At 43.3% G+C, this 26,697-nt stretch overlaps 1 protein-coding gene across 5 annotated transcripts; it reads right to left on the bottom strand.

Annotated features, from left to right (window-relative positions):
• Window positions 1–1,409: 1,409 nt before the first annotated feature.
• Window positions 1,410–26,437, bottom strand: GID8 (GID complex subunit 8 homolog). 5 transcript variants are annotated; one of them, XM_085619738.1, is made up of 5 exons: window positions 26,318–26,437; window positions 23,634–23,767; window positions 21,346–21,542; window positions 11,774–11,971; window positions 1,410–2,274 (listed from the first exon to the last, which is right to left on the bottom strand). In XM_085619738.1, exons 2-5 carry the CDS (start codon window positions 23,755–23,757, stop codon window positions 2,101–2,103), a joined length of 693 nt encoding a protein of 230 aa, XP_085475864.1. In that variant the 5' UTR covers window positions 23,758–23,767; window positions 26,318–26,437; the 3' UTR covers window positions 1,410–2,100. The 5 variants fall into 5 exon arrangements, with proteins under 5 accessions (XP_085475864.1, XP_085475867.1, XP_085475863.1 ...); XM_085619741.1 differs by having other exon boundaries at window positions 23,640–23,767; XM_085619737.1 differs by lacking the exon at window positions 26,318–26,437 and adding an exon at window positions 26,062–26,198.
• Window positions 26,438–26,697: the final 260 nt, after the last annotated feature.

Genomic DNA, 26,697 nt, shown 5'->3' with positions numbered 1-26,697 from the left:
GTGTGGCATTATAAATGTCCCTGTTTTTTCAACCCTTCGTCTTATCCCCGCCCCCTCCCATCCACCTCATCTAGGTTTCTTCACTACCCTGATTAGCCACCCGCAACAAATTGACAAAGCTAATAGGTCGCACATCAGCAGACCTATTGACTTCGCCAATGTTTGCTGTGATTTGATGCCAATCTGAGCACTATCTTCGAGAGAGAGAAACAAAAAATAGAGGTGAAGGAGGTGCTTAGATTGGGCAAGAAGCGGTTACCCCTCAGAAAGTAAGATATATCTGGATAGTTGGTCTCTCAGGGGTAGCTTGGTATTAAAACAACAAAAACACACCTTATTGGCCAAGGGAGCATTTGCACCTGGTGGACATCTTAGTACAGGTATTATGGTGCCCAAGTGATCTGATTGGCTTGCTGCAGCTGGGAAGAAAATGTTGAACACACCACTATAGGACTGTGACTCGCAATTTTCTTCAACTTGAGCACCGCATTTCAGGCCCATGAATCCCCGTTTCCTGAGGTGATATGGAATATTATAGGCAAATAATGCTACAATAACACAGCAAAAAACATAGCTCTTCAGAAAAGGAAAAAAAAATAATTTAAACAAGCAAGAAGCCTTTTGGCACTGACATTCAATAGGGAAGCCATGTAATAAAGCAAACCATTTCTGTACAGCAGAAAAACAGGATTGCACGGACCACTGCTGTAAAACAAAATTTGCAACAACTTTTGCGCATTTAGATGGAAGAGAAAAAAAAACAAAGAAAACTCTTGTTCTGGAGTAACATGCAACAATTTCTTATAAAGTGTATAATTGAATATCGATGCAAAGATAAAAAGTGTACTTCTCATATACATGATGCTATAATACAGGTCTTACATCCACCAACACAAATAAAATCGGACACTCTCCAAAACAAAATGAAAACTCAATGGCTGGCCGTCGGCTCTTCAATAGGAGAGCGACTATTTACTGTCAGTCTTTCAGACAAGAGATATGAACTGTTTGCAGAAGACTGAGCTCAAAACAAGACAAAAAACTTTATGGGACATTTGTCTCATTCTTTACCAATATCCAAAGTGAAGCTGTTGAAGAGTGCTACCTTTAAGGAGGACTCTGTTAGTGCTACATAACGGCCAATTAAAACAAAGCACACAGTATCTTAAAGAATCAGTGTAAATCAGTTAAGCAATTTCCAGTTGCCTTTCACTCCTACCACACAGCTGGAGGATTAGCATTCTCAAACACTGAATTTCTACCTAAATACCTACAAGCTGTCATTCACTGCTGTATTCGCAGTCACACAGTTAAATAAAATAAATAAACTGTACAAAACTTGGAATGTAGATAAGCAGAGGCACAATCTCCGGAAAGGGAATAAATAATTCAAAAATCAAACCACGCCCTCTAAATACAAACCTCTGCGGTTTTAATAACTTAGTTCAGGCCCTGCTGTCAGGAGTTGCAAAAAGGGCTTTTTGTTAAAATACAGGTCATATGCTCCATTACAACAGTAAAAGGGTGCCAGAGGCAAATACCATGCTCTATCAGGCTGACCACTCCCCTCACTACTAACAGCAATAGAGGCAGGTTATGATGGCCGAGGATGGATTTGTGGCGAGACCATTCCAATCTGAACAGGCTAGAGTGATCCTTCACTGAAACTGCTGCAGAAATGGTTCAGATCTTTCCATATATTTTTAGGAAGACACCAGAAAGTCAGTTTTCTGAAACTAATTAAAGCTTCGCTAACACACAACAGTTTGCACCTAACAGAGCACGTTAGAAGTTTAAGCACTGCAATGAATAATTCACACATTTTAATCTGCACTTTTAGAATGTTTTTTGGTATAGTACATAAGCCTAAATAGACTATTAGGCTGGTGTAGGGCCTGTCAACGCAAATGCTTATGTGCACCCCAACATGGGTGCACTTTAAATAGGAGTTCATCCGGATAAATCAATTAAATGCATCTGAATGCTTAAGTCCTGTTCTGTAGTAAAAATCTCTCAGTCACAGACTGATTAAATGATGAATACTGTGCAGCAGTTAGAAATCGGTCAGCGTCCATTCTGCACACGCAGTTCGGCTCACGTTCACTTAGATTCCTCAATTGTCCCTTTGCTGAGGTCTGTCATTTTGGGATATTTTACTTTCTTCTGGTCCAGTTCATTCTGCGCCCAAAGAAGCAGTTTCAGCAGCTTTGCCAGCTTGGGAGTGGACTCGCGATTTTCATAATCCAGTACAGCTTGGTTGACTTCACTCCATACCTGACAGGAAATCAAACAGGTTTGTCAATCTGTGGCATAGCAATAAAACAATGCACGTTTTCAATGGAAAACTTGCTAATAAAACCATTTCCCTCCTCTCACAACATTCAGCCCTAGGACAAAGAGGCATGGAACCAGAGGGTTATCCTTCCTTCATTCCGTATCCAAGATTGGCACCTGAGTTAATCAGTTGTCGAATGAACGTAGGTGGAAAGTATTTCAAGCAAATCTACACATCAATCTGTAAACAAACATTTTGCTCTCTACTTGCGCTGCGGAATGAAACAAACTTGTCACCGTGTGCTGAGACAGCAGCAAATTGTGCGACTACGCTGATATTTTATAGGTGAAGAGAGCAATTAATATCAGGTGGCGAAATACTGGGGCAGAACAGAACATGAGAGAGGGATGCAATATTGCTCATACAGGAGAGTGGAGCAACTAGCGTCAGCAAGCAGAGGGAAATCTAGAGACTGTAGGAGAAAAGAGAATGACAAGTATGGTGGGTATGCAGTTTTATCCACGGGCTTGACCCTGCAAGACTGCAGGTAAGAATCACCCAGTTTGCTACTTTACATCGCAGTGAATTACCATGCAGGTAAAGTATTTTTTAATGTTCTAATCCAGTCATTAAAAACAAAAGGTGGGAGGGGTGGAGGGGGCATAAGGAATATGGGATGGGTAAGGGAGGGTAGAGTTAAAGGAAGGCACGTTATTTTAGGTTTCAGGGGCGGGGTGCAGTTAAGGCAAGTAGTGGTATTTTAGGGTTTAGGGGAAGGTAGAGAAGTTTTTTTTAGGGTTCTGGGGCAGGTAAGGGTAAAGAGAAAGGGAAGTAAGGGTTTTAGGGTTCAGAGGGAGGTAAAGGGAGGAAAGGAGTTTTTCGGGGTCAGGGATGGGTAGAGGTAATGGGAGGTGGTTGGGGTTCAGGGGAAGGGAGAGGTGTAAAGGAAGGTTTGAGTCACTATAAAACAAGCATTGGCATAGCCAATAGGTCTCGCCTTTGGGACCTTACAAGTGTATAGCCATGAAACAGTTGCATAACTAAATACTTATAAGGTCCCAAGAGCGAGACCTATTGGCTATGCCAAGTGGCCGTGAAAGTGATCGCGATCAAACATCACAGCGGCGGTGCGAAAGTGAAAGTAATCGCGGTAAAGCGCGGCACGCGCGCCCGCACACATGCACTGTAGCTCTAGGCTGGCCTGGTGGCACTTTTTGGAGCCCTCTCAATAAGTCTCGCCAGACCAGCGCATGCGCTGGGTCAGGCGAGACCTAAAAAGTGATGTTGGGAGGGCTACTCTTCAAAAAAAATGATATAATATAATCACACAATAAAACTGCAATGCAGGGTAAAGCTCTGCATTGTAAAGTCTGATATTAAAACGGTGGGCAAGAGGTGTGCCTGTTCCCAAGGTGCAAATGCAGTGATAACAATCAATGAAATAATGTTCCTTGGTGCTGCACAGCTGACCAAACCAAATTCTATAGCAGGGCAGGAGGATAGGATTAGGCCTCCCTTACTGCAAACAAGTGGCAGCCATTATCAGCATACACATTTCCCAGCAACACCTGGGAATGAAACTGCATGCGAGACTAACTATGTTCATGAAACCACCAGATGTCGAACTCCGCCTCTTTCTTTGCTACTGAGGCACTAAATAAGTGTCTGTTTAAGTTAAAATGCTTAGATATTTATTTCCGATATTTGTGTTTTAGTATAGGTTTGTTTGCATTCCTTTCCAGCTGGCGTGTAGAGCTTCATAAATGCACTGTCCTGTACCACATCCGGCAGACAGACACCAGAGCCATTTTTTGCCGTTATTATTGGCGAAGGCATATCTCTACGTGTCATCTAGCAAAGAAATGCAATGACTGAATTCTTCGGTTTTGAAAGTAAACCCAGGGAGTACAGAGAAGAAAATGCAAACTCAGTTCTCGCTCATGAGGACTAGGGTGGACATCTTCTAAAGTGAAAGCTGGATGAACCTCGAGCAGAGGACCTCAGTCACCATCGTGGAATACCCCCAGTGTAGTAGTCTATTACATATAAGCAAGCCCCAAATAGGGAAGTTATGAATAGACAGCGTCCCTGGCCCAAGATGGGGGGCAAAATTTTCCTTCAGTCTAAAACAGACACCAAGATGTTCATTATTTTTGCTTATAAACGTGAATATAAGAACTAAAGAAAAAGTATAGATTGCTCCTGCAAGTGTGTCAGGACAAACTCTTAGATATAGCTAGCCTTTCAGCAAAAATCATGGAGATGGCTACAACAGATCATCTCCTTATTTACCCCAATGTGCTTTCAGGCTGGACCCAATGCAACCTTGTGCCTCCTGGGAGAATTTAAACTTTCCACACACACACAAAAAAAACAAGCATTTGCAATGCAATCGGTCTCGCATTAATTAAGTTTCAGCTATTGGCATTGCTAAATATTGCAACACCAATTGCAACAAAAGTCTATAAATTGTAGGCCAAAAAAATGTGTATTTTTTTTTGTAGCAATGGTGGCATGCTGCGCTTTAGAGGAGTATGTTTAAAAGTAAAGTGCGCCTTACTGCGATTGCTACAATAGTTAATTGTGGATGCGTTAACAATTGATGTGTGCACTGATGGCTGGTGGTGTGTGTGCCGGTAGAAATTGTGCACTGATGGCTGGTGGTGTGTGTGCCTAGTGGAAGTGTGCACTGCCGGCTGGTGGTGTGTGTGCCTGGTGGAAGCGTGCACTGCCGGCTGGTGGTGTGTGTGCCTGGCGAAAGCGTGCACTGACTGACGGCTGTTGGTGTGTGTGTGTGTGTGTGTGTGCCTGGTGAAAGCGTGCACTGATGGCTGGTGGAGTGTGTGTGCCTGGTGAAAGCGTGCACTGATGGCTGGTGGAGTGTGTGTGCCTGGTGAAAGCGTGCACTGACGTCCGGTGGTGTGCGCCTGGTGGAAGCGTGCACTGATGGCTGGTGGGGGTTGTGCCTGTAGAAATTGTGCACTGATGGCTGGTGGTGTTTGTGCCTGTAGAAATTGTGCACTGGTGGTGTGTGTGTGCCTGGTGAAAGCGTGCACTGACGTCTGGTGGAAGCGTGCACTGATGGCTGGTGGTGTCTGTGCCTGTAGAAATTGTGCACTGATGGCTGGTGGTGTTTGTGCCTGTAGAAATTGTGCACTGGTGGTGTGTGTGTGCCTGGTGAAAGCGTGCACTGACGTTTGGTGGTGTGTGCCTGGTGGAAGCGTGCACTGACGGCTGGTGGTGTCTGTGCCTGGTGAAAGTGTGCACTGACGGTGTGGTTGTGTGTGTGTGGTTGTGTGTGGGTGTGTGGTTGTGTGGTTGTGTGTGTGTGGGTGTGGTTGTGTGTGTGGTTGTGTGTGTGTGTGTGTGTGTGTGTTTGTGTGTGTGGTTGTGTGTGTGGTTGTGTGTGTGGTTGTGTGTGTGGTTGTGTGTGTGGTTGTGTGTGTGGTTGTGTGTGTGGTTGTGTGGTTGTGTGCTTGTGGTTGTTTTTGTGTGATTGTGTGTGGTTGTGTGTGTGGTGTTTCACGGGGCAGCGAAGGAGACAGGAGAAAACAAGGCCTGAATCCAGGACAGTTTTTCAAGTTATCTAAGTAAGATAAATGAATATAGAATTACTATAATAATTATTTAATTAGTGGTCATATAACAACTGGCCTGGATGTGGCTTTCATGATTTTTTGTTGAAAACTCTTAATTTGACCTGACACACCATATCTTGCCTTTTGCCTGCCAGTAGCTAGTTACATGGTCCACTTTCACATTCTCAGCCCAGTGCCACATTATCTCTAATGCCCAGCTAGTGTTGATAATTGACATTTGGTGGGATGTGCACGTCAAGGACAATTCGGCCTTTCGGTCTTACACGAACAATAAACTAAAGCCAGTTCCAACGGTGATGAGAACATCTGTTATTTATAGCACTTAGAAGTGTCAACCCCTGTGGTTTAAGGGTGTATTTATTTAGAAGTAAGTTAACACGAGTTTTCTAACCACCTACTCTTAATGGAGTCAAGGGCTAGCAACATACAAGAGGACAATGAGACATAACGAGAGAGGCCACGTGAATGAACCAGGGAGACGCCATTTATGAATGGGGTAAATTATTGCATATCAAAAAGCCTGCACGGGTGTCTCCCAGAGTGTCACAATCCACAAAATCAGCCAAAAGATCGCCCTGAAAGCCACGGACACAGTGTACAAACATTAGGAGGATTAATTAAAAGAAACATGTGCGCCGAGGACACCCAGCAGCCAGTTCGAGGATCCATACAGTGACGCTGCCCTATTTGTTATGGAATAATTGTGAGGTTCGCGCGCGGATGCCGGCTATGTGTTACTGAAGCGTTAAAACACAGTTTAATGTGCCATCAGCTCTGGGATCGAGTGTGCTGCTGGCCCCGGAAGCTGAGTACGGAAAACGTCCGCCTGTGAACCCTGATGTGCCCAGGCGCCTCTGTCTGAGGGAGATGTACTTTTCACACTCGTGATAATTGCCAGGATTCACTGGTGGGCAAAAACACTCAAACTTTAGCTGCACAAATCAAATTTAAGTGCAAAATTCACATTTGGTGCAAAGTAAACATAATATTACATTTAGAAGCAAAATCCCATTTGCGTGTAAAGTCAACATTGGTGCAACAGCAACCAGAGTGTGGAACATTTGTCAGGGAAGTGAAACCAGATGATTTCAATTCAAGAGGAAAACAATACAAGCCCGGCAGAGCGTGGCGCACGCGCGCTTGGGGGCGGGGGAGCGCATTCCAGGCGGGGGAGTGGACCCTTTGAAGTGCTCCCAAAAAGCGGATTGCATGGCGGCACGATGCGCGTGATTGTGCGCGTGCTAGCCATGCAATCCGCTTTTTGGGAGCACTTTTAAAAGCCCCTATAGTCTCGCTTTGCGATCGCTTACGCGATAGCAAGGAAAGACCTAAAAATCACATGTATTGACCGTTAGAAACTCTATGACGAAGAGGGCAAGACACACATTGCATCCCTTTTCATAGAACTAATTTCGTCGTCAGGCGCCTCTAGAAGATCGAAAGAATGCTTTCTATCAATCAAGTGCTAAACGGTTTGTAACCAATACATATACCCAAAATTCAAGCCTCCCCCTCACTCCACACCATTACTGCACCGTAACCGGTCCTGACCTTTTCGTCTGCAAGTCATTATTTTACAGAAGCCATCGGATGAACGGCACCACATCCGAAAAACGTCTTTACACAAAGCAAAAAGCCTGTTGTCGAGGATTGTTCGAGATGCAGGACTGGGAAAGAGCTGCATTTTTTTATACACAAAAGGCCTCAGTAAGGGGTGCGAGTTTGATGGAATCGAAAGAAAGAAGACAACTCCCAGAATTCATTTGGTTTCACGCGAAGGTTAGCACCTGCGGTTCAGACAGACTAAGCCCTTTGCACATCGACGAAGCATTCCAAGAAAACGTTTTAGGGCGGCCACACACAATACTGAAAGTTGGGACAGGGAGGACTTGCGAGAAGGGTGGTGCAATGTTCCTGAACCAAATACAATACATTACTTTGCTTATCACTTCGACCGCCTCTTCCACTTGAGCACCTACCCATGAGTTGAAAAATCTCCATCTTGAAAGCAAACCACCGCTAAAACAAATGTGCTGCTCGGAAGGTATCCTGTCCTCTTTTCACATAAAAAGAAAAAATAAAACACCCACTCGTTCTTGTTTTAAGATGGAGCACACCTGGAAGCAAGGAACAATCAGCAAACACTCAATGAATAGTCATTTCTGATTGGCCCAACCTGCTTCCTGTTAACCAATGGTCTCGCATGGATTTCTTTTTTAGCCAGTAAGTTTGATCCCATGGTAGTTTCAGAACAAGCCCAGCGGAGCGTGGCGCGCGCGCGCTTGGGGGCGGGGGAGCGGACCCTTTGAAGTGCTCCCAAAAGGCGGATTGCATGGCGGCACGATGCGCGTGATTGTGCGCGTGCTAGCAAGGCAATCCGCTTTTTGGGAGCACTTTTCAAACCCGCTCTCTATAGTCTCGCCTTGCGATCGCTTACGCGATAGCAAAACGAGACCTAAAAACTAAAGGAAATTGGGATCATATTTTCTGGAAGAATCACTTTTGGAAAAATCTGTGGGACCCTCAGTTATTTTCAGTCAGTGGTATATACTTTACCACTGATGTACTAGTAGCTGGTAGCATCATCAAAGGGTCTTTTTGCCTCCACCAGGAGGTAATCTCTCTGATCGAAGAGATTAGTTGACAAGCTGTGGCTTCATATCACCTGGCTGCAGCTCCTGGCCAGATCATGTTTGATTCCATGCATGTCTTTGGACCAGGTCCACTCTTGTGTTCTCTTGAGGATGGACAACATAGCAGAGGTTCAGTACATTAACCGATTGGAAGGCACGAAATCGAGGATGCTAGTAGAGTTGGCCAAGAATTGTACAATTTTTTGCCTCCTAGACAATTTCAGTAACTGCTATGAAAAATTAACATGGTGACAGATTAGAACTTGTGGTTCCTTAGATACTCCTGTGACTAAATTTTGGATCAGCTTTATTCTCAGTATTCCAGTAATAGTGAGGTGGGCCTTTTTCTCCGGATCACTTTCCTTGAAGACTGAATGTTAGGCTTCCAGGATTTTCGGTTCAAGGCTGAGCCAGGAAGTGGCAGCAACAGATACATTCTTGCAGACTTCAGGGATGGAGGAATGATGCTTTTCCTCCATGATCAGTGAGAGTCAATATGGTTTCTTGCCTCCATGATCAGTGAGAGTCAATATGGTTTCTTGCCTAATGTGCTTAAAGGAGTCAGTGGCAATTATTGTGGAGATCTCCAGAGTCCATGGGAGCGGGTAATGATTTCACGATGCTTCCCCCAGGAAGGAACTTCAACAAGTGGCCCCATGGCACTCCGAGAGCCAATTTATCTGAGAAAACGGGTCAATATTTTACAATGAGAGAACTTACACATTATCACAATAGAACTGCAGGTTAAAAACAGATCTTATTAGTACATCGTAATATTCATGGTAGATTAGGTCAGTTGCTACCAGTCCTGAAGAATTGCCACAGACCGATCCAAGCACATTAAGCAAGAAACAGGTTGACCTGCTCACTGCTCTTAGGGTTCATTATTCCCTCTACTGGTACGCAGATTTAAAAAAAAAAATTACAAAAAAAAATTGGCACGAGTTTTCTGTATTAAAGATTTGACATTAGGTACCCTATAGCCAATATTAACCTCACCATACCCTATCCAGAGCACAGTGAAGGGCATCACTCCACTATCCGACTAACATCGGACAGAGGTAATAAAAGATCTCCGGCAAAGAACCCACAAGAGGGACCCACTGAACATTGCAGTGCCCGCCCAGCGAGAAGCACGGTCCAATTATGAAGCCTGTGTTCTTTATGGAACAGGAGTGGTGCCAGGAACATACAAAAGGCTTCATTCCAATTAGATGGAGTAGCTGGTGAGCTGAGAGCAACGTTGATTCTGCAGGATTAGTAATTTCTGACATTCTGCACTTTGTCAGAGTTGGCCGAAAAAAGGCACAGGAGCAAGATCCATTGTACAGTGAACTAGTTCAAATTGGCCACTCCGGCTGCCATACTGCATGCAGTTAAAAGGATGAAATTCCATTGAACGCACACTCCTAGAATGGAGAAGGTTAGTTAAGCCTTCCTATTGTAAGTATTAGGAATTGCGGAACCTTAAAATGGTCCTATCTTCTTTTCCAAGTTGGCATGACAACGAACTGCTGGTTCAAAAATAATGTTTCGCTAATCTCACTATTTGTTGTGCTTCATAGGGTATCGGAGTGTCTCATGTTCAGGCACTGGATATGGACTGGAAGGATTTTTACCCCGGATTCGGCAACATTCACCCTTCGAAGAAAGACCAAGTCCAATACTCCGATCACCTATACCACATTCCCGGAGCGCCCCGGGTTGTCCTTCGTCAGAAGCTTGAAGCAGTAGCTGTATAATTAACACCTATTAAGAGTGGGGGCAGCTTTCTAACTTCTACTTTCTTTCTGAAAGTCGCTTTAGCCAATTTTCTCACCAACTCTGTCCCATTCGGGGGCTGTACTCTGCAGGAGAAAGGGATGGCTACAGTTCAATTTGATGCACTCTTCCAAGGGCGCTATGCCCTCCCAACCCCCCCCCCCACCACCACTAATTCTAGTGGCAACATTGGAGGCTATTACAAATGCAGCAGATTGGCCAGCCGAGTCCACATTAAGAGCTTTTGCTTCAATTAATTGATAGTGGACATTGCATCAATAACAGTAAGCTTAAAAAATCCTCACCTATTGTTCCGCCACAGAATGTAAACTTTTCCGGCTAGCACAGAGAAAATTCCCTTCCAAATCACGATTACAACAAAATACTGAAACCACTAAGGTGTTTATCATGGAAGAGATTACTTTTCATCGCATTCAGGGTCATGACAGGCGTTAGCAGTGAATCCAGTTACCAATCAAGTTTTCTTTTGATAAAAACTGACAAAGAGTATGAATCTGTGAATGGGGACAAACTTAAGTCTATGATACCTTAGGTGACTTGTTCACTTGGGTACTGGTACAATATCAGATTACCATTCCGTATTGGCCCAGGTCATACACACTGGGTTCAAATTATTTTTTAACTAAGCAATTGAAGGTAGGTAACTGAAGTCCTAGGCTAAAGCCAAACAGTAGTATAGCAGCTACTAATGTGATTCGTACATCAGTCTTGTTGCAGCATGCAAAATCGTACACTGTTTACCTCCTGAACATCAAAGTTTGAATAAACAATTTCACGTAACTGGTAAACAGTTTGTTCATTTGATAAGTGGGTAAAGTGGGTAATTCACTTAGAGATATTTAACTGGCAATGAACATTTAAAAAAAAAAAAAAAAAAAAAAGATTTCACCATGCAGCCACATCAATTTTTTTGTTTTAAACCAGAGATCTACGGGTACGAGCTTTCAGAAGCATACACTGTCAAAACACTGATAGAATGAGCAGGTTAGTGGAGTAAAGTGCAGAATATTCCCAAAGCTGCGGATAGCAGATTTCCCTGATAAAAATATACTTTAAGCACTGTGTTTGACTAACTTGCACATCGGGACCCAGGTTCATTTTTACATATTTTTCTTAATACAATTTTTTTTTATAATAAAACATATTGTGATCAATAGAAGGTGTCTCAGGGCTCTTCAACGGGTATGAAGGTACTCAAAATCTGTAAAAGCTTCCAAATATTGACTTCATAAAGTAACGAAAAATTGTAGTACTGAACACAGATGAGCGAAAGGCATGAAAAACAAATAGTGCCTGAATGCAAGGTCTAAACACAGTTATCTGCCTAGAGACCACGAATTTAGATGAAATCTAACCTAATACAGATTCTCTGGAGCTTGCGAGCTGAGGCGAAGTTGTGAATGCCACCCTGCAACTGCCACACCAATCCAAAGAGCAGGAAAGAACACACAATAGGATACACAAAGCTTATTTCGAAGCATTACCTTTTGCCTCTGCATCATGTTCAGCAGGTCTCCAAACGGCGACTCTTCTGGGTTATCAAAAGCAAGCAAGGCCAATGTACGCTCCATCTCTGTAAGACACTCTCTGCTCTCCTCTCCCTGCTCCGCTAACTGTGTCTGAGCAAACTCCAAGGCTGCTTCAGTCTCTCGTTGACGAATCAATTCAATCAAATGCTGTTGCTGTACAAGAAAAAAAATAGAGGGTGAAAACCAACAATTTATCACAAAGCAAGTTGCACTGTCCATCAATGCAAAGGTTGACATCAACTTTTGGTGCAAACTGGGATCCCACACAGCTTTTTAAAGCAGCAAAGATGAGATGAGCTAGACAATTAGTTGTGGGTGGAGGAAAGGATTGTGGCTGATTTTGACATAGGACACATTTGGTCCCTCCAATTCAGTTGTTCCTTTAGCCAGCAGAAAGCCAACCTCAATCTTGAACCTGGCATGTTGGAAGAAGATGTAATGTAACGGTCAACATTTCAATGCCTTGGCTCCTTTAAAAGACTAGCATCTACAAAGCTACATATAATACACTATCTACACACTGTTTACCTGTTCCTTAAATCCAGCTAACAGCCGCATTTCCTCTCAGCAGAGAGCAATAAAGACAAGACATTTTAAAAAGCAAAATACTCATTTTAGTAACTCTCCCATGCCATCTTAAAGTGTACCAATTGCAGCGCAAAGAACTTGAAAGGCTCAGCTTACATAAATAACTCCCATGTGAACTTATTTATGTCTTGAGATTTACCAATTCACCACAAGTGCCCAGAAACCAACTAGCCTCACATCAGTGTATTTACTTTGATGACCCACAGAGAAAAGATCCCATGAATGTACGCTTAGTCGTATGCAGAGGACCTGTACACAGAACTTGACAGTTTGTGACCTCTCCAGGTGGAGGGGGTTAACTACACTACACAGGATTCTGGACCCACCCAGCAAAAAAGTACCTCTCAGTGAGTACATCTTGAGGCACAATGCTCCCACTAGACACACCGCAAGCTAAGTGTCCCAGAATATCATCAAGCCACTGTTACGCATTTTCATGAAACACCTAAATAAAGTGAGGACTTCAGATTCAAAATATAAAAACAAACACCACGAGTTACCAGACAACACTCATGTGACAGTGCTGCAACTACTTTCGCTTAAAAAGATTCAATGTCAAGAAAAAATGGTTTTATTCAAATAAATACACAAGTTAAAATATATGTGATTGGCTACTGGTTTGGAAACATTTGTTTCCTTCCCAGGTGTTCAATAAAAATACATAAACTAAGCCATTTATGCCTGTGGCTGATAGGTTGATCGAAGAGCAGGTTGATCGAAGAGCAGGGGATGTTTAAAGACATATTAAATAATGAAATCACAACAAAATGAAAAATGTTGAATCAAGTCCATAAACCTCTTCGTTATTCAGAGTTTAAGAGCAATGTTACGGAACAGTCGAGCGTGCAGCAAGATGGCTGCCTGTAAACGAGTGCCAACTCGCCCAGCACCTAAATCCTCCAACAGCCTGCAAATTAGAAGCCCTATGAGCACACCGGCCTGATCCCGGAGAAAGTAACAGATTCAGAGCCAGTAGACAAGGTACAGTATCAACAGTGCTGTGCTGCATTCGCTGCAGGGTTTAAAATAGAACTGTGTGTACGAAACTAACTGCATAGTGTGTGCAAGTGAGAAATTACTTCACTCTCAATTACTCAGACGCAATAATAAGAAGTACTGTTGTCAACTGCGACACAAACTGGCAGAAAGCACATCATGAGGCAAAACAGAGGATAGTGCCCTGCAAACAATTTGCAAAAGAACACTTTTAAACGCTCTTCACACAAGATTAACCTCAGACCTTTTAATGCTGAAGTAAAAGGCAACAGTCGAGCTCCACTGGTATTGTGTCTACACTCGAGGAAGTTCTAAAAGCTGTGGATGGTACCAGGTCATTCTGGAACACAAAATTGATCAATGAATGTGGATTTCAATTGTCGACAGAAGGCTGTCAAGAAAATTAGTAAGAGAGTGGGGGACAACAGAACATGGCCTAAAAGTAGTAAGTATCATAAAGCAGTTGGAAAACAGGTCCCAACATTTACATAAGATAAATAATACGAGTTTCAGAGAGCCGGAAAAACGGTGAGGCATTCCCATAAAAATAAGGTTCTATTTGTTTGATTTCCTGAGCAGACAAAAGACCAGTGTGTGGAACGGTTCGTTAAAAGTTGAATTCAGCCCCTGGCGATGGCAGAGGATATGGGGGAAATAGAAAACATTCAGGGGTCATATATGCGAACCCCCGTTGTCGGGATCAGAGTCCGACCTCAGCGAATAATGCAGAAGGTACACTTCACTATTAGAGGGGATGGGATCCACGTATGGGAATGCTTGCAGGAGGTTACCTGTGTTGTATGTACAGATGACGTATGGCCGTTACAAAGTGCTATCACCTATGTTAATGTTGACAGAGATGAATACAACCTGTGTCGTGAACATGAACTCTGTATAAGGAAAGGTGCAAAATTACTGTTAATAAAAATTGTTTAAAAAAAAAAAAAAAAGTTGAATTCAGGAAGTAATGAGTCTTCTGAGGCTTTTGACCTTTCTTTTCTAGTTGAGAGGACTCATGTGGTCCCCAAGCATTGCCCATCACCACCACCCGGAGACTCCAACAATGGCAAAAAATGTTAAACTATAGAAATAGGGATGCTATCGTGCAATGTGCAAGATAATCTGGACCACATGCATATGAGAACACCTTGATGCTGCTGTTACTAGATTTCAAAGAGGCAGAATAGCAAAAGGGAAGTGTCAATGCCACCCAAAACAAATTACGTTGGGACTAAAATATGTGAAGAGGTTTCCAGAGAAGCGCAAAATATTTTCAGAATGTTCAAGAGGTATGCAACGGTCTCAAGGTGTAGCAAATTCAGGGACCTCCGAAGAAATGACTGACTAATCAATCCTGCATCTGAACATCGAAAGGTCAACAACAGCCTAAACTGATATAGATCACCTTTGATCTCCGCTTACACTGAATGAGAGACAACAAGCCTCTTCCTTCTTGGGGGAAGTATTATCTTTGAATAGCAATGGATTAAGAGAAGAAATGAAAAGGGAAACATTTATCTAATGTTTACATAGACACACACCCTACTAGGTTCAAGAAGCCCAATAAATAGATATGGAATGTCACTTTGTTAGATAATACAGATACATTCTACTCACTCATGCCGGCTATGCCAGAGGTTCAAGGAGAGTGGTCATTTGCACATGAAAGGTAACCAGTAGTTTCTCAGGGCTATGCCGCTGTGCCTGGTTTATGGTACATCGGACCACTCCACAACAGTAGTATCTTTTTGCGAAGGTAAAAGATATACACAAAACATTTGAAAATTAGATGCATGGGTTCTGATAAGCAGATCCACTGCTAAGCAAATAAACAGGACGGCTAATCCATACTTTGAGGATAATAGAGGGTCAGTCTTCAAGGTTGTGATCCTGTTTCAGGCCATGTACTCATTGTCATTAAATAAAAATAACACCAGCCAAGTAAGGAGCTATAAAAAGGGATTATCTCAACTGTAAGAACTCTTGAAATACTCAACCTTAGTACTAACAGAAAATTACAACACTTGCATGATGAATACAAACAAGCATTTACAATGCAATGGTCTCGGCATTGTTAAAGTTAGAGCTATTGCCATTGCTCATGACATTTGTTTATGTTTTTGTTTTTAAAACATTTAAAGAAATGGCATTGTTATTTACAATGTCAATCCCATTCAGCTGACTAGATGCCAACGCGTCACCCTGTTCCGCACAATGATGTGTATGAAACCGGCCGTTGGTGCCGCTATATCTCAATATCCCAACATGCTTCCTGTTGTCAGATATCCTTGCCTGCTTCCCATTCCTCATCACTTTTGTCACTGAATATGGGGGGGCGGGGTCACTTGACAGACATGACTAAGAGACATGGCCTCACCAGCAATTGTATGTAGGACCCTGCAACGCCATCCTTGAGCCAATGAAGACTGCTGGATGGAACCAGCGTGCTCAAATGCCGAGACGTGTTCATGAGGCAACGAGCCGGTGCTGTACAAGATGTATGAATAAACAGGTCCGTTTTTTACCATAAATGACTGCAAAATGAGAGCCACTCTCTCCAGAAAAAGCAGGCCAAGGTGACATTTTGGTAATGCCAGGGTGATCCTGCATATTTTTGGGCATTTCACATTATGCTTGTTGCGTAAAATTCCCGAAAGTATGCCATTATGTCATGTTGCATAATTTCAAGTCTGTTCGGTTAAAAATCCTACTGTGAGATCGCGAGCGTGACATGAACGAACAAAACACGAGCTGCTGCTGTTTGCGCCACTTATGGATTTGGCACTATTTTCTGGGCGCAAAATGCATTCACAATGGACAAGAGGGCGCATTTAAAGCACTAAATGCGAGATTTCCATTTTGCATAATTTTTCTAAAATTGTGCGATTAAGCAGTCTAAATTGTGTGAATTTTGCACACCCCTTCCTGATCACACAAGTGCCCTCCGACACTGCTTCTTTCTTATTATCCCCCTTTTGCCTGTCTCCTTTCATCTGTTGTCTCATATAATCGCACTGCCCTCAAGATGCCCCCTCCATCAGGCTTCTACAACTTGTTTACCCTCAGGTCACCCGATGCCTCTCCTTACCTCTGGTAAACCCCTCGCCCACGTTTCCTGGACCAGCCAACACTCGACCCCTGGCCTGCTTAATAATCGTTGACAAGCGGCCTTAAATCATGTGAAACCTTCAGCCACTGTAAGATTTGTAATCAAGGACAGTCTGCATTCTGGGACTTGTAGTTGAGCCTTTACTGTTACAACTTTGTGAGTAAATAGTCATGGTTGCAATACTGAACGACAGTGTGGCCTACCGCCAGAGATGCCTACTCTGCTGACTTTGGAATTGGGGAACCAGGATCGAGTCTCAGCGTCCGTGCAACATCCTGTGATTGCGGCTAAATCCCTTTTTCTCCCATGCCTACAAAAATGAATATGTGCGTAACTGGTGCTCGTGTAAAGCGCTCCAATACCTTTGTCTCAAGTTCACGCTATATAAAAACTGCAACAAAAAATATGCTGCAGGCTACAAAGTCATAACTATCTAATTCTGAAGGTGTAAGCAGGGCATGGGACCCCTCGAGAGCGATAGGGAGCAGGCGCCCCAGCCCCCTCCCCAGGTCGTTGTAACCCCCAACCATGTTTGTCACCTTCTCCCCCCGACTGCAGGCCGCCGCCCCTCACCTGCTCTCCATCCCATACAAGATCCTCTTCACCTCCTGCAGCTCCCGCTCATGAAGGTGCTTCTCCAGGGGCCGTTCCACCGACTCCAGCTCTGAAGCCATGGCGAGGCACTCAGGGGACTCAGTAGCCCTACAGCCAAGAGTGTGAGTCGAGGGCAGGGGGCGGAGCCACAGGAGGGAAACAGAGAACCCCTGGGGGGTCACTCGGGCACGGGGAAGAGAGGGGTGACAACACGAGAGCTGAAGAGGGAGAGAGAGACGGGGACAAGGGTCAGAAAGCCTCGCGCTGAAAGTAAAAAAAAATGTTAACACTATTATCCGTATGCAGCGCGTTTTTTCGCGCTGCAACTTTACCTGACGATTGCTGCACCCACCCTGCGGCTCCGATGCGAACTCCTGGCCAAAAGTACGTGGTGCTCCGCCCCGGGGTCTATGGCCTTTCCTGTGGCCCAGTGGGGTGCTGCTGAACTGGTGTGACGGGTCTGACCCCGCCCACTGGGCCTCACGCTGTGTCGCAGTAGACACTGGCGGCTGCTGTTCGAACTGCGGGAGCCGCACGATTGCCCCCATACTGTGCCTGCATTGCCCGGAAACTTATCAGTGGAGACCTGTGGCCCTGCTTGGGAACCGGACACTCCTCCGATCTGCTCCCCTGTAGCGGTAGCGGTGTGCTCTATTTCCAGGCATTAGAAAAGAGGCTGGCAGGCTGCGGTGCACTTAGCTGAGCCCAGACACGTGGTGGAGTAGCACGTTTGTCATCATACTGTGCCTGCATTGCCTGGAACGTATTTAGTGGTGACCTGTGGCCCAGTTTGAGGGCCAGACGCTCGCTCCCCTGGCCTGCTCCCCTGCGGCATTGAAATTGGTTAGGCGGGCTGTGCTGAGTGACGCACCGGGACTGTGTTCTTGCTGCGCTGCTGAGGGTGGCCGACGTTGGGGACTGCTGAGGGGCCCCTGCGGCGGCTACCTACACAGCGGGATCTGCCTTTTGTGCCGCGGCGGAGGCTCGAAGAGTGGCGGCGCTGAGCGGCTGTTTCTGGGAGCCGGAAATTAAGGTGACAGATTGCGATGCCCTGAGCTGAGCCTTGCTGCCTTTCTCCGAGGTGAAGCAGAAATGCCTCGGAGAAAGGCAGCGGCGTTTTCGGATTCGGGACATTTAAACACGCCCAGCGAAAAGAAACGAAAAAAACGCCCCCGAATCCGAAAAGGACGGGGCCTGTTAGGAGTGACAAACCTCTTCTCCAATGGCTGGCCACCATTCAAGAGGCCAGCAAATGGAGGAGAGGAGAGAAGAGGGGCGGGTTCAAGCCCCTCTTATCCAAGTCATTAAATCTCGCGAGCAAGACTGCGCAAGCGCAGCCTTCGCTAGCCGAGACCTAAAAAAACTATAAGAGACAGCTAGGAGTCGGCACTGGAAGATCACGAGAAGGATTCTTAATCTGGCAATAAAGCAGGGAAGCCATACGCATGGCTTAGAAAACAGGAGAAGGTGGTATAACAGGTGAGTCCAATTAATGAAAAACAGTAGCAGATCTCTAATGATAGGTTAGAAGGCTACGGTGTTAAGTGTTTAGATACTATTATGAAGCCTTGTATCATTCCCATACACAGATTGCAGACAAAGAAATGCATGATTTCCGTTATAGGATAAAACATTGCAACTAAAGCAAGATTGGACTACTGAGGAAACAGCGACAGTGGTGTGTAAACTGCAGTCAAGAAAGTCCATAGGCCAGGATGGTTTGCTTGCAGAGGAATGCAGATGACTTTCGAGCACACCGTGCCAGGAGCTTCATCACTTACTTGGAACCACGAGAAGAAAAAAAAACCATTAAGTCACCAGACTTGTGTCATACCAATATTGTGGTAATGTACCATGAGAGAAAACTAAAAGACAAACATTCCTCTTTACGGTCAATTTTGCTTCTTGAGGAGTAAAAAAAAAAAAAAAAAACTTAACAGTGCTGGCAAACTGCCCAATTCAAACCTACTGACTCCACTTATACACTAGAGCAGACAGGTTTCACACAACATAGATCAACCAGGAGTAACCTACGATGCTTACATAATAGTATGGACTAGGCCAAGATGCTAGGTGGACCATTGGTAATTTGGTCATTGGATGCCGAGAGAGTGTTTGATGCCACCAAGTGGCACTTTTGTGTTTTTAGAGTAATTGCCCATGGCCCAATACTACTATTGTGGATCTCTTTTTTGTTAATTATAATTAAGGCTCCCCGCTTTATGTCTTTTTTTTAACATTTCCATCTGTATTTATCCAAATTTATTTTTGAGCCACTTATTGCCATTTATCCATATTTATTTTGTGTTTTGAGAATATCCATGGTACATCCACATTTAACTGATAAACATGCATTCAAACTTTGATGCCAGTCAAGTTTTAGCAAATTAAGCAAGCAAATAGAACAAAACACTACACCCACACGTAAATATAGCATTATATAAAAATCTATGTTCACTAATGCCTGTATTTAAGGAAATCTCACCCGGTTTTGTTTTTTTAGCTCCCCATGCTTTCGATCTGCTGACCTGGAATTCATTAAGGACAGCATGGAGAGTCACTCACAAGGAGCACAATTTTCTGTATGTTTCCGCTTTAAAAATAAATACAGACAGAAAACATTGTTTTGTCTGTATTCATCTGTAACAATCAGTAAAAATTCAAAACTGTGAGCCTTAATTATGATTAAGGATACTAAAAAACCTCCTATACCAGTCTTCTACAAGTAGTTTGTGAGCTACTGGTACCTCTCTAGCTACCTGAAAGTAGCACTCCCGCGTGCAGACCAGCCTACAAATATAAAGGCCTTTTCTTGGTTGAATTCATACATGTATACCAAAATTGAAAAGCGTGCATTTGAGATGAAAATGTATGTCTTTTCAGAATTCATAAGAGTATGTTTGCAGAAAAATGGTTGAAATATATTCTAAAACTTAAATTAGCGTGAAAACATGCTTCAATATGAAGATTGATTACTCAGATTATTAACTACGTGGTGTTGGGGGCATTGCGACAATGGCTGTTATATATTACCCACATGCTGGCAAGCCAGCTTGTTGAACTGAGCAAATCTCTACTGACAATCTTGCATTGGGTGGCCACTAATGTAATCTTGACATTATCTAAAAAGTGTTCCTAACGCAATCAATTGTGAACAAATAGCAATTACTTAGAAAAGAGCTTTCTACTCACAAGGAATGTGACAGAAGTAGTAAAGGCAATAAAAATTCAGGATTTAATGGTGGGAATTATGATCAAGATTCCTCATATGACAATGTCAATAGAGTACATAGGTGTTGCGAGTGGCGACAGTGCAAAAGTGACCAAGATAATGTAGAGAAATATATATACAGTGCACAACACTCAAAAAGAGCATACAATATATAAAAAAATAATCAACCAACAAGACATAGGTCTAAGAACTGAGCATACGAGTAAGCAAAGTCACAATATTGGGGGTCCTTCCAATGAATGAACAAGAGGTTAATATCAAGTCAACATTTCGACCCTAGGACAAAGATTTTGAACTGGTCTTCATCAGGATAAAAGTAGCTACCTGGCCTTAGGTGTAATAACCCTCCGCAGAGAACATTTGAGGCGAGTAGTAGGACCATCAGGATCAATCAATCAAGGTGTCTGTATGAAGCAGATAAACAGACTATACAGAAAGCAATGCTGCTCGCCCTAATTATAATGGATACCTGCAATCAATATATGCAGCACTAGGGAGTGAATCCAAATATCCAAAGTTGCGGAAAACAAAGCCACTTATCTTTCAAGTGCCCGCACCCCGCTCTGAATGCAGAGACTATACGGAGTCACTCGACTCTTTTCTACATAGTTGTTGTTTACAATTGATTGCCTTAGAAACACCATTTTGATAATGACTTAATTATCCTAGTTCCTTGGGTTTACAGGGTTTTCCCTTTTTTGTTTACTGCACTAATGGCATCTTGTCTGATATGGTCACTGTTATCCTACCAATAATATTAGTAGCTCGGGATGATTTTCGTAGAACGTAATAAGCTTTTATTACAGAAAAGGTCGGAGATCTCGGTCTTATACGAAATAATGTTGTCATTGCTTTATAAACAAGGGGAAATATGTATATAGATTATCCTGTGGTGATTTAAGTCTATGCAAATACTAGTTCTTCAGTATTTTGTAACAGGTGCTTTCAGTGAAAATAAAATATTTAAAAAGCCATAAAAATGAGCAATGCTATGAAACTGGGCCTTACCTGCAGATGGAAGTACAAGTATCTGTTTGTGTCTAGCAGCTCTGGGTGAAGGCTATTGATTAGTGCAATAGCTTCTTGGATCTGGCCTTTCAGGATCATCTCTCGAATCTTTATTCTTTCATCAAGTGTCTCCAAATCAACACTGGGCTCAATGCCAGACTCCATGCGGAATTTCTCTGCAGCCTCTTTAAAGCCCTCTACAAGAAAAATTTCATAAATTGTTGTGATGCCAAATTATATGACTTAACTTCATACACTTAATCCTGGCCTACCCTTTAATATACTGGTATCGCAGAACATTCAAGATCCTAATGACTAAATCTGAAAATGTCAGCACATTCCAAACAGGTTAGCCTCACCTTCAAACATGCAATTAGCATTTTTGACGTAGGTGCCAAGTGACAGCGTGAATCATAGAGCTACTGGAGTTACAAGTTAGGACCTTCCTATTTAGGCCAAGTTTCAACAAACAATGTTCAGGTATACCAAAAGGTGTGAACGAAGCACAGAGGATGAAGGGAGCTCTATTTATGAAAGTTGACTGACTGCAAGCAATGAAGATATATTCACAAACAACAAAAAACTTAACTTTCAAAACTTTTAAATGAAGTGTTGTGAGGCATTAGAAGAAAGGTGATGACTATGTTATAACAACAATTTGAAACGTACTTAGTCTCTCTCTGAAATAAAATATTTTCTTACAAGCTCAGACTGATGAGCACAGTAAAGTCCCATTCTGAATCATACACAAAATCGAGATATCAATCATCAGAGTCGCTGGCCCTTTCACTAATGGATTAAACGTATTTAAGCCAGCAGTGCAATCACCCCCAGCCCTGCCTGTATGTGGGAGTCAAAGCGAGGAAGAAAGACTCAACAAAACGTCAGCCAAGCAATGGCTCACAAATAACATGTGCACAAAAAGTGCCATGGGACCCTTCCTCCTTAAATATTACTATTGTTATGTTAATCTTACTGTAGGTGCAGGAAGGCAGATGATGTAGTTTATCATTTAAGTAGAGAGGAGCATTGCCCATCAAGGACCTATGGGTGAGAAAACAGAATGCGCTTGCAGCAGGGAGCCAATGGAGATCTCTCAGAATAGAAGAGGAGGAGCCTGATGGGACATTACACACCAAACGGACAACCTTATTTTATACCATGTGGAGTTTAGACAGCAAGGTGTTGTTGCCTGCCATAAACAGCGCATTACTGTAGTCTAGGTGCTTATAACCAGAGTCTGAGCCAGTGTTTTCCTGGCAGAGGACAGTAGCCAGGGAAAGACCTTCTTCAGAAGTCTCAGTCGCAAAACAGCTGCCACAAGTAGCAACAATATGGTTCTTCATGGAAAGTTCCTGGTCCATTTTTGACGCCCAGATTGTAATGGTGAAACATGGCAAAGCTGCTGCACCCAATTCTGCTGGCCACCATCCGGACCTCCAGAGGTACTGAGCTTTTCAGAATAGTAAGATCTCGGTTTTTGAACTATTCAACTGGAGACAATTGGTAGTCATCCAGTCATTTCCTGTGTTCTTTTGCTAATCTCATTCAAGTGCTTCAAGCGGAACAGTAAGTAACTACTCCCTAAAGGTAAGATTACTGACTAAAAAGGGAAAAAATGCATAACTATCATGCTTTTTCCTGCTCCATGTTTGAAATGGTGTTAAGTGACCCTGTAAAACATTCATAAAAGGCTATTTTAATAATCTGAGGTAATAAAAGAAAATAAAGGGTTGCTTGGGAACAGCAAAACAGGATTAGGAGTTTAGAGCATGTGGAGTCTGAAGCACGAATATCAGAGCAAAAAGCGTCCCAAAGCTTTGAGTAAGGCAACTCTTACCAATCTATGCTGCTGTTTATAACTCAATTTTCAAATATCACTATCCATATTATCACACTATGCTTAAGTCAAAAACCAACCACTTTAGAAAACTGCATCTCAAACTTTGTTTTCAATTCCATGGTCTACAAGCTTGAGATCATACACTACTGATTCCACAATACAGTACGTTACAGTGTATGTACCTGCTACAAACTGGAGTTCAAGTCATTTCACACCCATAAAGGCACACCTTTTTAAGTAAGAAAGTTTTTTTACTACAGCTTTGCGTTTCATGATGCTGTAGGTACGAGTATTGTCACTCGTCAACTCAATGTATTGCCAACTGATAATGGAAAGAGGCAAATATTAATCCTGCCATAAACTAAGTGATCACCTTCATGGAAGGTTTATTAGCTCACTGAATTATTCAAGCAGCTAAACAAAGTGGTAAGAATTCATTACTCACCCATACCTGTAACAAGATAGTTCATGATGAGTCGGTTCATGTCTGCTCTCTGGATGTGCAAGTTGTTCAGTTTCTCCATCCATTCATCTTTTGTGATCTCATCAGGCTTTTCTGCATAACTCATTATGAATCGTCTGTACAAAAACAAAGGAAGGTAAAGGGTACGGATTACGTCAACAACAGAAAAAAATGCAACTGCACTTTATAACATTAGAAATCAGAATGCATCATGTCCGTGACGCCAAACGGATTTTTTTTTTACTTGGATATATTTTAATTATGGAGTAAAAGAACACCTGTCAAAACATGCTGCTGTCTTAATTTCTTGAAATCCTAAAACTGGAGTACTGACAAAAAAAATGTTAATCACTGGAAAACTACAGGGAGGCTATTATGGTCTTTGGAGATGTTCAAAATGGTACTTATACAGACTTGCCACTGTTTAAACTGGTCTGCACTGGAAGTGAAAATATAGTCTTGTCTTCTGGAATACAGAAAATCCTACTACAGACTGCAACTAAAGAAACAATGTGTGAATTTTAAAGTAGTAAAGAACCCCTAAGGGGTGCCTCCCCCAATTGCGAGAAAACTGGGCCCCTGTAAGAGAACCATAGTTTTAATCACATCTTGTTTTGCTTGTTATTATCCGGGCTCCTATTGTCTGTTAACTCGATCAAATGTGTTCTTTAGAAGCATGTAAGACACTCATCGACTTTGATATAACAAGAAATATGCTCAATAAAATACTACTTGAACCTGACAGGAATCCTCGGAAACAGAATGCCTGGCAGATGCATGCTTTTCATTTTTTCATAAAAAAGCAGCCACTAAGAAATGCACTGTGGTGTGTAACAACTGTACATGTAATGTAATGTAACCCATCACTAATAAATTGTTTGATAAAGACTAAGATCAAGTGTTGTTGCAGGAGTAACAGCCGCGACAATGGTTAAAGTTATCTTTAGGCTAACCCTTGCACTTAGCCCATAGTTCCTTCTGTTAACAGAATGTGGGCGGGTAACACATACAACCTACATGCACTAATGCAATATTCAAGGGAACAAACTAGCGATAGCGTATTCGCCAATTTATGAAGGGGAAAAAATCATGAGACACCTAAGTGGCAGGTCTCTCACGACCATTCCGAATTAACTGAAAGTTTGTGGGGTAGGTAAAATATCACCCATAACAATTGCATGTTAACCGTTTTACGTTAACGTGTGCTGCAAGTACATCTGCCTGATGCATTGTTATGGAGAAGGGGTTGGGTAATTTGTGCAAAGCCCGCTGCAGGTGACCTGTTTGCAGGGGGTGCGTAGGTGAAGGCCAACCATAAATCCTGAGACACCCCCTCCCAAAGGCGACCACTGAATTGCGATTGAAGCTTCATGGCGTTAGTGATTGATTATTAGCGTGTATTCAATATTTGGTTAAGAAATGGTTTGTTTTGATTAGAACGAAGGCGAGTTATACTAGAGATCTTTGAATAATTTACGTATCATTGCGATATGCCACAATAATTATGTTTCACCTGAACTGAGCGGCCGTTTCTCCGATTGTTAACATCTTCTCTATTTATTAATCAGTTATGTAATCAGTACGAGTTAGAGCGCTGGAGAGGGTGGCGTGTTTATAGTAAATGTGTCACTTCAAAGCACCTCCAAGTCAGCTATGTGGGCTAACCACGATAATACCCGTACCAGTACATAATAGCCTGCACAGTTGGGAGTACATTGAAATACTGTACTTCACTAATAAAACACTTTGTTCAAGCTCCCACTACATCACGGAAGCAGCAGGGCTGGCAAACAGTGTTTTACGTGTGTACAACAATATCCCTGCCAAAGCTAGACTTTCCCACTAAATGGGGGGGGGGTCATTTTAGTGTAAACAACTACAATCATAAACGGTGTAGTAAACTAGTAAACACACTACAAACTCTATGACCTCCACCCGTGCTTTCACAAAATTAAAACGCGGCGTTCAAAATGACGGCGCTACAGTCCAGGGCTCATAGATTAAAGGCTAGATGCATAGACAGTTATCAATACAAATGCCGACATGGTCAACACAAGGTACCCGATGTCTGTTAAATACTACGAAACCAAGAATACAAAAATGTTCGTTATCGGCTGCGCTTATAAGCGATCAACACAGAACTAGGAGAAAGCGATATATGAAAAAATGTATTTATCTCAAACCACAGGGAAGAGCGACTCAGTGCGTGCTGAAATGAAGCAGTCGAACGCCAACCCCGAGCAGAGCTGCAGGGTGTGAGGAGCGCGAGATGTAGCTCCCAGCCAGCAGCGGAGTCGCACTGCACTCGTAGCCCCACCGATAAACGCGAAGGCCTAGAGAGAAATTGCACCGCCGAGCTGGGCCGTTCAGGCGGTGAGCGGCGGAGGCCTGCAAACACAGAAGTACTTACAAGAGCGTCGGCGACTACAGAGGGCGGGGCGAGCGCAGCAAAGCGGAAGAGAACCTAGCACCGGGCGAAGAGTCGCAAAGGCCGGGACGCGCCGGAAACAGCGCAGGAAGTGACGCGTACGTCAAACTAGTACAGCCCGAGTGGCGTAAACGAGACGGATGGTGCCACAGAACTTGCACCTCTGTTGACTTCGACTGAGGCAACGTCAATGACGAGCCTACGCACATGCGCAGCTCTATTCTTGCCCGTCACCTACATCTGTGCTTGGATTCCTAGGTTCCGCCATCCAGATAGAAGTCCTGTGCTCTTTTTAGGTCGAGGACTACCGGTCTGCCGAAGGCAGAACCGGAAGTCGGAAGATTTAATGTTTTCTAGAGTGGCTATTTAGCCCGCCTCTCTTTTAGCTTCTCCTCCATTGGCTGGCTTCCTAAACGGAGGCCAGCTATTGGAAGGAGAGAGCCGTCCCTCCAAATAGGCTCTGTCTTTTTTAGATTCGGGGGCGTGTTTTTTGGTGTTCTTTCCACTTTTTAGCAACGCCCTTTTTAGGCGTGTTTTTCTCTCCTCCTGCCAATGGCAAGAGGAGAGAAAAAGAAACGCCCCCGAATCTGAAACCGCCACTGCGTTTCTCCGAGGCAT

The sequence above is a fragment of the Triturus cristatus genome, chromosome 7, assembly GCF_964204655.1.
Source record: "Triturus cristatus chromosome 7, aTriCri1.1, whole genome shotgun sequence".
Classification (NCBI taxonomy): Eukaryota; Metazoa; Chordata; class Amphibia; order Caudata; family Salamandridae; genus Triturus; species Triturus cristatus.
Note: the sequence above shows the minus strand (reverse complement) of the source record. Positions and strands in the feature narration are given on the sequence as shown.